The 11,950-nt window shown below is 38.2% G+C and overlaps 5 protein-coding genes across 5 annotated transcripts; all 5 read left to right on the forward strand.

Moving 5' to 3' along the window:
• Positions 1 to 845: 845 nt before the first annotated feature.
• Positions 846 to 3,310, forward strand: RHIMIDRAFT_312562 (uncharacterized protein; the record flags this gene model as incomplete). The annotated part of the gene is made up of 5 exons (XM_023614812.1): positions 846 to 1,529; positions 1,587 to 2,629; positions 2,683 to 2,860; positions 2,910 to 3,106; positions 3,170 to 3,310. 5 exons carry the CDS (start codon positions 846 to 848, stop codon positions 3,276 to 3,278), a joined length of 2,211 nt encoding a protein of 736 aa, XP_023468097.1. The 3' UTR covers positions 3,279 to 3,310.
• Positions 3,311 to 4,317: 1,007 nt separating this feature from the next.
• Positions 4,318 to 5,207, forward strand: RHIMIDRAFT_117959 (uncharacterized protein). The gene is made up of 3 exons (XM_023605359.1): positions 4,318 to 4,773; positions 4,826 to 4,883; positions 4,934 to 5,207. Exons 1-3 carry the CDS (start codon positions 4,603 to 4,605, stop codon positions 5,119 to 5,121), a joined length of 417 nt encoding a protein of 138 aa, XP_023468098.1. The 5' UTR covers positions 4,318 to 4,602; the 3' UTR covers positions 5,122 to 5,207.
• Positions 5,208 to 6,153: 946 nt separating this feature from the next.
• On the forward strand, positions 6,154 to 7,985 carry RHIMIDRAFT_117912 (uncharacterized protein). The gene is made up of 4 exons (XM_023605357.1): positions 6,154 to 6,609; positions 6,676 to 7,477; positions 7,553 to 7,624; positions 7,673 to 7,985. Exons 1-4 carry the CDS (start codon positions 6,451 to 6,453, stop codon positions 7,864 to 7,866), a joined length of 1,227 nt encoding a protein of 408 aa, XP_023468099.1. The 5' UTR covers positions 6,154 to 6,450; the 3' UTR covers positions 7,867 to 7,985.
• A 664-nt stretch (positions 7,986 to 8,649) lies between these two features.
• On the forward strand, positions 8,650 to 10,566 carry RHIMIDRAFT_117914 (uncharacterized protein). Its single transcript, XM_023605358.1, has 4 exons — positions 8,650 to 9,474; positions 9,526 to 9,675; positions 9,727 to 9,796; positions 9,871 to 10,566. The coding sequence occupies exons 1-4, from the start codon at positions 8,894 to 8,896 to the stop codon at positions 10,405 to 10,407; spliced, it is 1,338 nt and encodes a 445-aa protein (XP_023468100.1). The 5' UTR covers positions 8,650 to 8,893; the 3' UTR covers positions 10,408 to 10,566.
• Positions 10,567 to 10,627: 61 nt separating this feature from the next.
• RHIMIDRAFT_236366 (uncharacterized protein) lies at positions 10,628 to 11,097 on the forward strand (the record flags this gene model as incomplete). The annotated part of the gene is made up of 2 exons (XM_023608538.1): positions 10,628 to 10,734; positions 10,797 to 11,097. The coding sequence occupies 2 exons, from the start codon at positions 10,628 to 10,630 to the stop codon at positions 11,095 to 11,097; spliced, it is 408 nt and encodes a 135-aa protein (XP_023468101.1).
• Between the last annotated feature and the right edge of the window lie 853 nt (positions 11,098 to 11,950).

The raw sequence follows: 11,950 nt of genomic DNA on the forward strand, positions 1-11,950 counted from the left end.
AGGGCTTTTTAGACGTCAGTTGTTTTCGTTTCTGATCTGCCTTGGATGGAGAATATATAAACCAATATCCCTTGCTCAACTGTTTTAAATGGCCACGATGAATGTCCATTCCGGATCAAACAAAAACGAGGTATTTTCCTTGGGATAGAGAGTATTAGGTTAAAATATTTTGTATCATGTCAATCGAAAGCCCATGACTTTTAAAATGTGCCACCAAAAAAAGTATTTGCATTAGAGTAGTACGCACGGAGTATCGTCTAGAGTTCTTACTTATACTTTGTATATATATGGGGATACATGTTAATCCTGAAAACAGCAAAACGCGCTCAAATGAAGCACCTCATAAACTGATTCAAGCATTAGAAGACACGACATCAAAAAGATTACTAGGGCATTTTGAATCTGCATTGATAAGTTGACGGTTAAAGCTTGTTGTCTAGAATACGATACTAACATACAAAGCATACATCATCCATTTTGTATGTAATTGAACATGAATCAACATAAATATGTAACAAGATCTATATCAATCTTTGCTCTATAAGCTTAGCATACAGTCCCCCTAGCATTTGAAAGATTTAACCATGCAGAGGCTTCCTTCATTCCTTGTTGGTGTTGTCAATTTCCAATATGATACCGACTCTCATATCTAGGAGAATTTATCCTTGCAGTAAATTGAGCAAAAATAATAGTGGCAACAGAAGCAAAGCAAAAAAAAAGGTCCTCTGTACGCCTATTTGGCCTTGACAAGTTCGTTTTTCAACAAATTCCTCATATTTCGTACTTAAGGAGAATTTCTTTTTTTATTATTCTTTCTTCTTTATTAATTTCTTTTTGAATTTCCAATGTCCTCTCTTCCCGTTAAGATGAATGCACCTCTATTCAAATCCTCCACCATTGTGGAGCTTCAAGAAAAGCTGAAGATCAACAAGGTATTTCATGAAAGCCTTTCTGAAGGTACCGTCAAGGATGTTCAAGCTCTCATCCAATACTGGAATATAAAGCATACCTTGAACGTTTCCAGCACTTCGTTTGATAACAGCAAGAACTCGCGCTTTTTCAAAACTGGAAACAAAATCGAGCCTCAGGAATTCTCCGATGTCGTATCAAATAATATTCAACCCAACAAAGAGCAGCTGGCTGCTTGTACGGGAATTTATGAACTTCCTTCGACATGTCCAGAAGCTCTTTCCGTTAAGAGCTCATCTGATATTCGCTCCCATGAAAGCAGCAAGCATCCTAGCAGCACATTTATAGAGTGCTCTGATATTGAACCGGCTTGCTCTGATAATGCAGAGCGTACTCACTCACCCTCCGAGGAACCTTCGCCTTCTACAGAATCTGAAGCTACTATCGATCCCTTCCCCAAGAAAAAAGCATTGAAAGCAAAAGTTCGAACCTTCTTTTCAAAAATTAAGAATGCATTTGCCAAGAGATCAAGCAAGGCGCCTCAAAGATCCTTTTCCTGTGCTGACCCCATCTTCGGCCCCATTGACCTCAGCGACTCGGAATATTTAGAATTCGTTTTTGTAAGTTTGATTCGGAAAATTATCATCGTTTTATTTACAAGTTATATTTCAATGTAGAATGATATCAAACAACCTCTTACGCCCCACGTCAAGGCTATGGTTCAAAGGAGAAAGTTCAATACTTTCCAAGAACTTCGATGCTTTGTTCGCGAGTGGAAGGAGGAGAAGCAGAATGTCCGGGAAGCATTTGATAGGGTTGGCCTTCGCCATTCCTGGGAGCCAAAAATCACCGATGATGGATCTTACTATGCTCCTTCTGAGTTCGGCTGGTCTGTCTTTTGGCCCAATGGTGGTCCTTACCCTCTTCCTTCGCCTTGTCGCTTGGCTCTGGAAGGAAGCAACCTGTACGATTCGAGAGAAGCAATTGACGATAGGGCTGATGATGACAATACCTCCTTCTTTGATGAGTTCGAAGCTCGTCAACTTGCTGGAGATTTCTCCTACATGGACTATTATGTCGACCCGGCAAAGGCAGATGATGGCAGTGAAAGTGACAGTAGCTGTGGCAGTCCATATGGTGGCTTCGATCATTTGGACAGTGAAACCGTTAAGGGGTACTCTCCTGAAAAGCGCTCCTCTGTCGATCAGTTGATGCAAGACATCTGGAAGCGTTCTGAAGAATATCAGGAGTACTTCAGCAGCAAGGATATTGAAGATGAAGATCTTGATGACGAATTTGGTGCTGGTGGTGGCTTTGGTGTTGTTAATGGTGATGGTGATGGTGATGATTATGGCAATGAATACTATGGCATGCATTTAAGACTGGTTTCAGACAAACGCAATGTCTCCTCCTCCATTTGGAATCCACCTACTTTCCATGCAACCATTGGCAACAACACTCGGGTCCCACATAGCCAAACAGAAGTGGACATAAGGCTTCAAGATGCCGTTCCTTATGTGAAGATTGATGGCAGCCACAGCCAGGAGCACAAGATTCCGAGGAAGAAGGTGAAGCAACTGACGGTAGATATCGACGATGGAGCGCTTTACAAGAGGTCGATATCCGCCTACTCGTCCTTCAAGGACTATGACTTGATGTGGCAAAAGACTTTTCACGAGGAGCAGCAAGACGTGGACAAGAGCCAAGTTACCCTGCAGAGGTATGGCGCAGGCTGTGATTTTCTCTTTTTATAATAACAATAAAAACATATAGCGTTGCATTGGCTCTATATGAACTGATCCAGAAGAACCATTACGAGGGAAATTTCGAATGCGATCTACTGTTTATGTCGCCTGAAATTTCTTATGAAGATGACATGTGGGAAGCAGAGCCATTGACAGAGTGGACAGATCTCTTTATGGAGATGGCTAATATTTTTGAACGAGCTAGTGTAAGTTTTTATTTTGATTCTGAATAATCTTTTTAACGTTACCATTTAGTTGAGCTCTGAACACGCTATCATTTCGTTCATATACCTCAAGCGAATGTTGTCGATATCTGGCCAATTCCTCTTTGATGGTAACTGGCAGCGACTGTTAATGTTGTCCATCTTGACCGCCGCAAAAGTCTGGGAAGACTGCTCGATTTACAACTCGGATTATCCACAAATGTTTCCAGACGTACCAACCAAGACAATGTAAGGAAAAAAAAAAGAGACACGGTTTATATTCTTTTTTTAAAATCGCGTTTTATCTTATAGAAATCAAATGGAGGTACATTACTTAGAGTATCTTGACTGGAATGTAAATGTCAAGTGCTCTGAATTTGCAGCAGCCTATTTTTACCTTAGGCAATTTCAAGACGTTTAGCTTTTTTTTTCTTAATAAAATTTTAATTCATAGACTGTAAAGGTTGTGCTTGAAAGTGTTTAGTCAAAGGGTATTTTTGTATTTTATAACATCACGTAAAACAAGAGCAAATGCTGTACGATTATAGGGTTGAGTGAATGTATTGCTCAAGGCTTATGCTTCTGTGACTAATGGCGTGATATAAAAATTTATATTCTATAGGACAAAATGAAAGATTCCGTGATTCATACAAAAGCGCTTGGTAAAATTTAAAAGATATCAGGAACCGTCTTCAAGTTAAAAATGGGAGATCAGATAGGTAGAGTTTAGTGAAATTCTTCAGTATCAGAAAGGTTGTGAGTAAGCAGCATTCTTGGTAAATCTAAGTTTGTCATCATCAAGGCAACGTAAGCTCATTTTGTGGTTGGTTATTCAAGCTGTATAAAAAACAGTGAATCCTTCCTCTTTACTACAGGAATTGGCGTTTGAGTTATTCTGCTCGTGTCTGTTAATTCAGATATATCAGTCGAAAGGTGAACCAGTTTTTTTTTTCCTAATCGGTTTCTTTGGATGGTATGATTGATACTACGCAATGGCCAAAACGGTGAAAAGTCTCTAATATTTGCTTGAGTGTGGTCATTAGGATAGTATTCATTTTTGATCTAGCACTAAAGGGTACAAAACTTCTAATGATCAACAATTAGTAAGCAACGAACGAACTTGAACATACATCATCATAAAGATAAAACAGATTAATTGATCATGACAAGAGCAGTATATTATAAAGGTGTTCTCCCTTTTTTTGATTCTTTATTCATCTGAGGTGGCTTGTCTATTTTTATCCTGTTCAATCCACGTATCAACGCAGTAAGAGCACTCAAGCCATTGTTGAACAGAATTGAGGGAGTATTATATACTGATCAATACACAATAGAGTAACCCATGACAAGGTAGAGTTGACAACGTTTTATTAAAGAAAGAGTAGAATGTGTAACAAGAAAAAGAGAAATTTAATTCTGCAATTTTGCCTTTCTTAGGTCCTGTCATACCATTTTCTTTTACCCATTTGTATTAAACATGAGCCGTGAAGATTGGGTTGACTGTTATCGTAACAAGACAGTACTAATCACAGGAGCAACTGGCTTTGTTGGAAAGGCTATATTATGGCACTTGTTAAAGACAGTAGGAGGTGTTATTGACAAGGTCTATGTGCTCATTCGACCTAAAAGAATTCCTGGAGGTAGTCCATCTCAAAGACTTTTAGACGAGATCATAAATACAAGTGTAAGAAAAAAAAGCTTAAGTTATCCAAAATAACCTTATTTCATAGGCATTTAAACGTTTAATGGATAAAAAATTACTTGGACGAGAAAAATTGATACCCATATCTTATGATTTAACATTATCGCAACTGGGGTTATCTATGGAAGAAAGCATGCAGATGAAAGATACAAACATAGTCATTCACTGCGCAGCTACTTCAGAGTATGAAAGTTCTTTGGAATGGAATTTAGAAGTATATATCAATACAAAGTGTTTTGTTCTCTCTATTCTTAAAATATTGTTAGACAAATGTGTTGGGAACAATAAGATTAATGGATTACCTCAGTGCATGCTCAAATATAAGTAAGAGAAAAAAAAGGGATAGTGGATTTGATACTGACATACTATAAAAGGTTCTTTCATTTATCTTTCACCCATTCATATTCATACTTGTATTCCAACTGAGAATGAAGATACATTGATTAAGGAGCAGGTATATGATCTTGCAGGGCTGGGTGATCCAGAGGAATTATTGAAGTCACTTCTTGGCGCTGATGAAAAAGGTAAACTGAAGCTGAATGAAGTATGTCACATATCCTAATTTGGGCAAATTATAATTATTAGAACTGCCGAATTACGTGAAGCGAATCTTACAAAAATACTCTACACTACACTTGTTTACAAAGGCGCTCGTGGAACATTTAATTATAAGAAAGACAAATGTACCTTATTCTTTGAGCATATTTAGATCATGTTACATTGGACCCAGTGCAATGGAGCCTGTACCTGGATGGGTAAGAAAGAGGACGGGACAATTGATACTTATTAAATCCTATGTTAGACAAGCGGTATATCTGGTATGTCAGCGTGGTTAGCACTATTCAGCCAATCGATCCCAGTTATTGAACCAGATCAAGGACAGCGGCCAGTAGATATCGTCCCGGTTGATTATGTATCAAAATGTATTATTTATTCAGTACCCCAACTTGCACACAAAAAGGAGTCTCTTGCAACCATCTATCATATCCCACCCTTACCTACATCCATAACATGGTATCAAGCATACACAGCCATTCAAGATTACTGGAGTCGTCCAAACAACGCACTCCTACTTGATCAAAAGCTACCAACAGCCAAGAACTACTTTTCTGCAAATAAAACCCTCACAAAGGCGCGATTCTTGATAAGATACTACTTTCGTCCAAATGCCAAAAACACAGTGACAACAAGCAAAAAGCTCGACATAGATCAAAGCAAATGGTTGGAGCTGGCCTCTAATATTCGTAACAATTTGGCAAAGCAACACACGCATCAATGGCAGTATGATACGACGCATTTCCAGCAGCTGCCGTTAACTAAATACATCGACAAGTATTGCGGATTAGATGAGTACAACTATTTCATGCAAAGTTGCTATGGAACCAAGATTTATTCATTACATGGTGGCGTCCATGTGAGAGCTCCTACATTAGATGATACAAGCACTTGTGCACTTTATTCTATAGACAAGTCCAAGACCATGGCACCGGATGAGGAAAACCAGTATTATCCAGAAGTCATTGATGAGCCGTTCCCAAGTATTGTATATACAGAGGAAGAGATGAAGCAACGAATGAAAGACATGATGGATATCACAATCAAATCGCTTCATCATCTAGCCCAATCATTGAAAGAAGAGAAAGTATGGAAGCCTGTTTGGATAGAGTACATAAACGACACACTCGAAGATTGGTGTACGATGATAGAAACACTGGATACTAATTCAAAAAACAACCTTGCCAAACGATGGAGACTGACCGGAAATACCGAGATGACTAAAGTAGCAGTTCTAAATGATCCAAATGTGATAGAAGCTATACAACAGGTATGTGTCTACACATGATTTAAAGTAGACTACTGTAAGGAAAGATAGGTTTCAAAAAGGTCGGGTATGCCAGCAGAAAAGGTAATGGAGGAAGCGATCAGATCTCTCAATAGAATACAAGAGAGGACACAACTACCATACGCCTGGTTTGCTGCTTCATTTTTAGAAAAGCTGTTAAAAAACATGTTTAGTTGTATCCGTATTAATAAAGATGATCTTGCAAAGGTAAAAGCCTTCAATCTTTGTTTATTTCTGGGTTTGTTTGCTTATACATATTGATTACATTTATAGATTCAAAAAGCTATAGGAGAAACTGAAAAGAAGATTATTTATGTCCCTGTTTCAAGAACAGTATTGGATCCTATCATCGTTTGGTTTATTGCTATTCGTTATAATCTACCTATCCCAGTGCTACTACTAGATGAAGCCTTGGCTATCCTTGGTCCCTTCTCAGATATATTACGACTTGCTGGTGCCGTCTTTATCAAGAGAGATCCTCATGGAAGATCAACACTGACTACAGCGGTAACATCTGCTTACTTGCGGCACCTTTTACGAGAAAGAGGCGCGGTAACGATGGTGCTAGAAAAAGTTAGATCGCGCTCTGGACTGTATCAAAAGCCGTTCGATGATGGAATGCTAAGCATGATTCAAGATAAAGAAAATGCCTTGTTTATTCCTGTCAACATGACATATGAAGAAGTACCTGATTTGGCAAATTTAGTCAAACATGGTCTCCATCATCCCAAGGCAGGCAAGAATGTATCCAGTCTTAGCCGTTCCAGATCCTATCGAATGTCAACACCGACAAAAGTTAGTAGGCCGAGCGATAGTAGAGCACAGAGGGTGAGGAGTCGTAGTCTGGGTCATGGACAGCTACATTTACTAAAACTGGAGGAAGACCGGGATAAGACTCATGTTCATCACTATGGTAAAATCTTGATTGGATTTGGAAACCCTATCTCTTCAGATACAGGCGATCTTGCAGACAAAATACAGAAAGAGCAAAAGAAATCTGCTGTATTAAGCCCAGTGTCACTAGTGGCAGCCATTTTACTATATAGCAGAGTACAAGGCAATGTGATTGATTTAGGTAAGCATGCTTTCAAAAAAGAAAAAAAGAAAGAGGGAGATTAGCCAGGATATCTTACAATCATGTCGAATATAGAAACTGTAAAGAAGTATTTAGGCTATCTGTATGAGTTTATAAGGGCTCAAGGTATCCCAATAGATTGGCAAGGTATATGTATATTAGTAACCTTGTACGTGTATTAACAAGCATAAAAAGACTTTGAGGATAGTGAGAATATCATCTTTTATAGTATTCGATTGCTTGAAAAGGGCTCAGATGCTATCACAATAGAAGAAAAGAATAATCATACGGCCATTCGTATTAGTATAGAATCAGACAGCATATTACAACTAGCCTATTATGCCAATCAGGTAAAAGTACCATGCAGTTTATTATTATTCTCATACTAAATTTCATTCTAGCTACAAGAGATATTTGTACTTGATTCTATTTTTGCGGTTGTTTATCTTTCATTAGGGTCTAAAGGCAACAATGATACAAATGTTACCTTTTTTGAACGATTTGAGTTCTTGGCAACTTTATTTCAATACTATTTTTCAGCTAATTGGAATATTAAGGAGGTAAATGTTAAAGGATGAGATTATACAGTGTACTCAGTTATCATAGGAATACAATCATCTCACTGAAAAATACAAGCAGAATGATAAAGATGACATAAATAACAACCAGTACTTTAATCTATTAGCATCATTTGTATATCCAACCATCGATTCATTTTGGGTAACACTCTGTGCACTTTCAGCATTGTTAGACGACGTAAAGGCACTACCATATTCATTAGTGCCTCTCTTAACACAGTGGATTGGTATGCATTTGATAAGTGGAAGAAGAACGATTTATAGCGAAGTGTTATCAGCAGAGTATAGTCAAAATACATTAAAATCCCTATTCCAGTTTGGACTACTCGATACTCAATCTGCCAAGATGCTTTTATCACCCGACGCTCAGATGCTTATGCAAGTCTTGGGGTTTTCTACAAATGAGAATCTTATTGTGAGGCAGGAACAGGTAATAATGATTTAGAGGTCAGAGACTAAGTTACTTATATACTACTTATAGCATGATATACGTCAAGTATGTAAGCAAATTGAACAAGTAAGGATAAAGCTAGAAGAAGGACCTTCATCCAGTTATGTGTTTGAAAAGTGTCAAAATCAAATTAAAAGCCTAATCAAGACAAAAGACAACACTTGCTTTTCGAAGAAACAAGGAGCTACACTAGTAGACGCTAAGGAAGAGGCTATGATTCAACTAGGCTACACGCTAATTCAAAGTATGGAACCATCGCTGTCCCATGTGTCACCGTAACATGACATCAATGTAAATGATTTGCATGTTGAAACTCCGTATTTAAAAATAAAAAATAAAATATCAGTGCAACACTTCCATCAATAATTCTTCTCTTCATTAAAAAAAATGACATATAGTAGCTCGAGGTTTAGGCTGTTAACCTTGGCGATAGTGTTTATATTTTTCATTGTCTATTTCTTATATTCTGCTTCCTATACTTCAAATGAAGAGGCAGGGCTTATGCAAGAATATGATGATGATACTGATCACCGTCTATTCAACCAGGGAAGCATAAATAAAGATGCTTGCAACACAAATACTGTTATTCGAAATACAGACCCTAATCATGTAAATGCTCATATTGACATGTGGAGAAGATTAAGCAACGAGGCAATAGAAGTATACCGAAAAAGATGGCAAAGGTTTATTACATCTGTCAAAAGAGAGAACAATATACCACCTTTTGAAGGACAAGGTATTGTTATTGTAGCAGGCAACCAAGATACGTTCCACCGCGCTTTAAACTCCATCAAGATATTGAGGCATATGCATCACTGCGATTTGGATATTGAAGTATGGCATCTTTCGGATGAACAACCTTCTGTTACTGTACAAAATGAATTGGCAGCTTTGGGTGCTGTTGCCAAGGACCTCTCTGACCCAAACCTGCCTCGACCTATTCAGTCTAGAAGAAACGCTGATAAGCAGTAAACATATATCCGGGGTCTCATGTGCAATCTTTAATCTTTTTTATGTAGGTTTCAAATTAAAGCTGCAGCTGTCATCAATTCATCTTTTAAGGAAATTTTGTATCTCGACTCAGACAATATTCCCGCAAGAGACCCTACCTTCTTATTTGATACACCCGAGTATAAGAAAACAGGTGCATTGTTCTGGCCCGACTTTTGGTAAATAATAACTTAAAGAATAATACATTCATAACTAATTCAACATTGCAGGAAAACACATGGAGACAATAAAATATTTGAAATACTTCATATTTCTTGCCGTGACGAGTGGGAACAAGAGGTATATATATATATATATATATATATATATATATAAAGACAGTGTTTATAGGGTACTGAAAAGATTCATGATAGTCGGGACAAATGGTAATTGATAAGGTCAAGTCATGGCTACCACTTCAGCTTGCTTGGTATATGCAAGATCAACACGAAATTTACTTTCAGTTTTTAAATGGAGACAAGGATACTTTTAAATATGCATGGCAGGCACTAAATGCGCCCTATCATATGATTGAAGCTTTTTTAGGCATGGCGGGAACCATGGCAGGAGACCGTTTCTGTGGACACACAATGCTTCAATATTATCCAACCAAGACCGAAGACTTACTACTATTTGTTCATGCCAACCTTTACAAGATTACGGACAGACGTCACTTTATAAGCTCAGACATACCAAATGCCACTGAGCACCCTTGGGATTTGTCGAAGCGTTCGACATTTAGTCATTCAAATACATGGATTAAGCCTGAATTTTACATCTCTGCTGATGGACGCGCATGCATGGATTTCACACACCGCGAAGGAGAGCCAAATGCGATTACAGAAAACTTTGACAGCATTGTGCCCAATTTACAGTCTCTCTACGTACAATTCGACCAAAGTAGTGACTGAATTAGAATAAGTTAGGTCATGTTTCTTGTTTAATCAATTGTTGGTCGTGCCTACAACAATCCTTGTTGGCTCCGTTCCGTCATTCAATGTGGTACAGGCTCCAAGAGCTGCGCTTTATTTTCCCTTTTTAATAAAATAATATATAGTAATAATAGCTAAATGATCCCCTTTCTTCTTTATACCTTCAAAAGCCGCGCATTCGTGGATCAAATTATGGAGAATGTCAACACATCTTTATCAGAATTCAGCATGGAAGAACTCTATCAAGAGTTCTCTCGAAGAATGCAAACCAAACAAGAACAAAGATCGAATGGAGTACCAATACCGGTGGAAATCCTTACCGAATTGGAGAACAACACAGAGATATAACTTCAAGATAATATTAAAAGATTCAAACGTGACCTGCAACGATATAATAGTAAAGAATGGCTTACTCCAGAAAGAATCAATAAATCTCTCTATAACGAACTCCAAAAAAGAAAAGTTGGGGCCAACGAAGTCATTAACGAAATTTATAAACTTACAGAAACTACCAGACAGCAAACCAAAGCAGCCATTGAAATTTACGAACAACTCACTCACGTACTCGAAATCATCGAAGGAGGACAAGACCCCAGACCACTCCTTAACAGAGCTCAAACACAGAGCCATCGTTTGGCAATCTTTGGTCTCTTACAGGGAAAACTCTAGGAAAGAGAAGCAAAAATCCGCACTGCAGAAGCTCTCAACATGCCAGCCAGCGTACAACATTTGTTACCAAAAAGAGAGGACAGCAAATCAAACAACGCCTTTAGCGATGAATTTATGCAACAGTATCACCAAGCCATCTTCGAAAGAGACTTACTTCAAAGAAATTCCTTTAACAATAATAGAGGACGAGGATATGGACAATTCTCAAGAGGTAAGAATGAAAACTCAAACTCAAGAGGGAGTTATAGAGGATCACGAGGACGAGGTCATTTTTTATCCCAAGGCCATCAATCAACCAATCACCAGGCGTACTACAGCAACAACAACAACGAACATCAGAACAAGCAGTAACTTCGCCACTTCCATCCACACTAACTGTCAACAGCTTACACTATACTATTCCCCAAGATGGCATACAACCAGGAGGAAGGTTACAGCACTTTGCAAGTCAATGGAAGAGAATAACCAACCACAAATGGCCAGTAACAGTTGTACAACAGGGATACCAGATACATTTTCATTCAGTTCCCACACCATGGAAGTTACGCAAAATATCACTAAACCAGATCGAACAATTAGCAGTGAACGAGGCGGTAGACAAATTCCTACATGCAGGAATAATCGAAGTATCACCAACACAAAACACCAACTTTCTGTCGAATTTTTTCACTATTCAAGAACCAAACAAACGACGACCAATATTGGACTGTCAACAAATCAACAACTTCATCCAGTGCCATCGTTTCAAAATGGAAGGAATACCAGCACTGAGAGATTTAGTAGAACCAAACGATTACATTGCCAAAATAGACTTGAAGGACGCTTACGTAGTAGTTCCACTACATCAACAATC

The sequence above is a fragment of the Rhizopus microsporus genome (assembly GCF_002708625.1).
Source record: "Rhizopus microsporus ATCC 52813 unplaced genomic scaffold scaffold_5, whole genome shotgun sequence".
Taxonomy (NCBI): Eukaryota; Fungi; Mucoromycota; class Mucoromycetes; order Mucorales; family Rhizopodaceae; genus Rhizopus; species Rhizopus microsporus.

What these genes read in the sequence shown, in the direction of transcription:
- RHIMIDRAFT_117914 (XM_023605358.1), top strand. Translation starts at nt 8,894, where the DNA reads ATGACATATAGTAGCTCGAGGTTTAGGCTGTTAACCTTGGCGATAGTG. An exon ending in TTGTTCTGGCCCGACTTTTG is followed by an intron (nt 9,676 to 9,726) that starts GTAAATAATAAC and finishes TCAACATTGCAG; the next exon opens with GAAAACACATGGAGACAATA. An exon ending in GTGACGAGTGGGAACAAGAG is followed by an intron (nt 9,797 to 9,870) that starts GTATATATATAT and finishes GATTCATGATAG; the next exon opens with TCGGGACAAATGGTAATTGA.
- RHIMIDRAFT_117912 (XM_023605357.1), top strand. Translation starts at nt 6,451, where the DNA reads ATGCCAGCAGAAAAGGTAATGGAGGAAGCGATCAGATCTCTCAATAGA. An exon ending in AGGCAATGTGATTGATTTAG is followed by an intron (nt 7,478 to 7,552) that starts GTAAGCATGCTT and finishes TGTCGAATATAG; the next exon opens with AAACTGTAAAGAAGTATTTA. An exon ending in TATCCCAATAGATTGGCAAG is followed by an intron (nt 7,625 to 7,672) that starts GTATATGTATAT and finishes AAGCATAAAAAG; the next exon opens with ACTTTGAGGATAGTGAGAAT.
- RHIMIDRAFT_117959 (XM_023605359.1), top strand. Translation starts at nt 4,603, where the DNA reads ATGGATAAAAAATTACTTGGACGAGAAAAATTGATACCCATATCTTAT. An exon ending in CTTTGGAATGGAATTTAGAA is followed by an intron (nt 4,774 to 4,825) that starts GTATATATCAAT and finishes AAATATTGTTAG; the next exon opens with ACAAATGTGTTGGGAACAAT. An exon ending in CAGTGCATGCTCAAATATAA is followed by an intron (nt 4,884 to 4,933) that starts GTAAGAGAAAAA and finishes ATACTATAAAAG; the next exon opens with GTTCTTTCATTTATCTTTCA.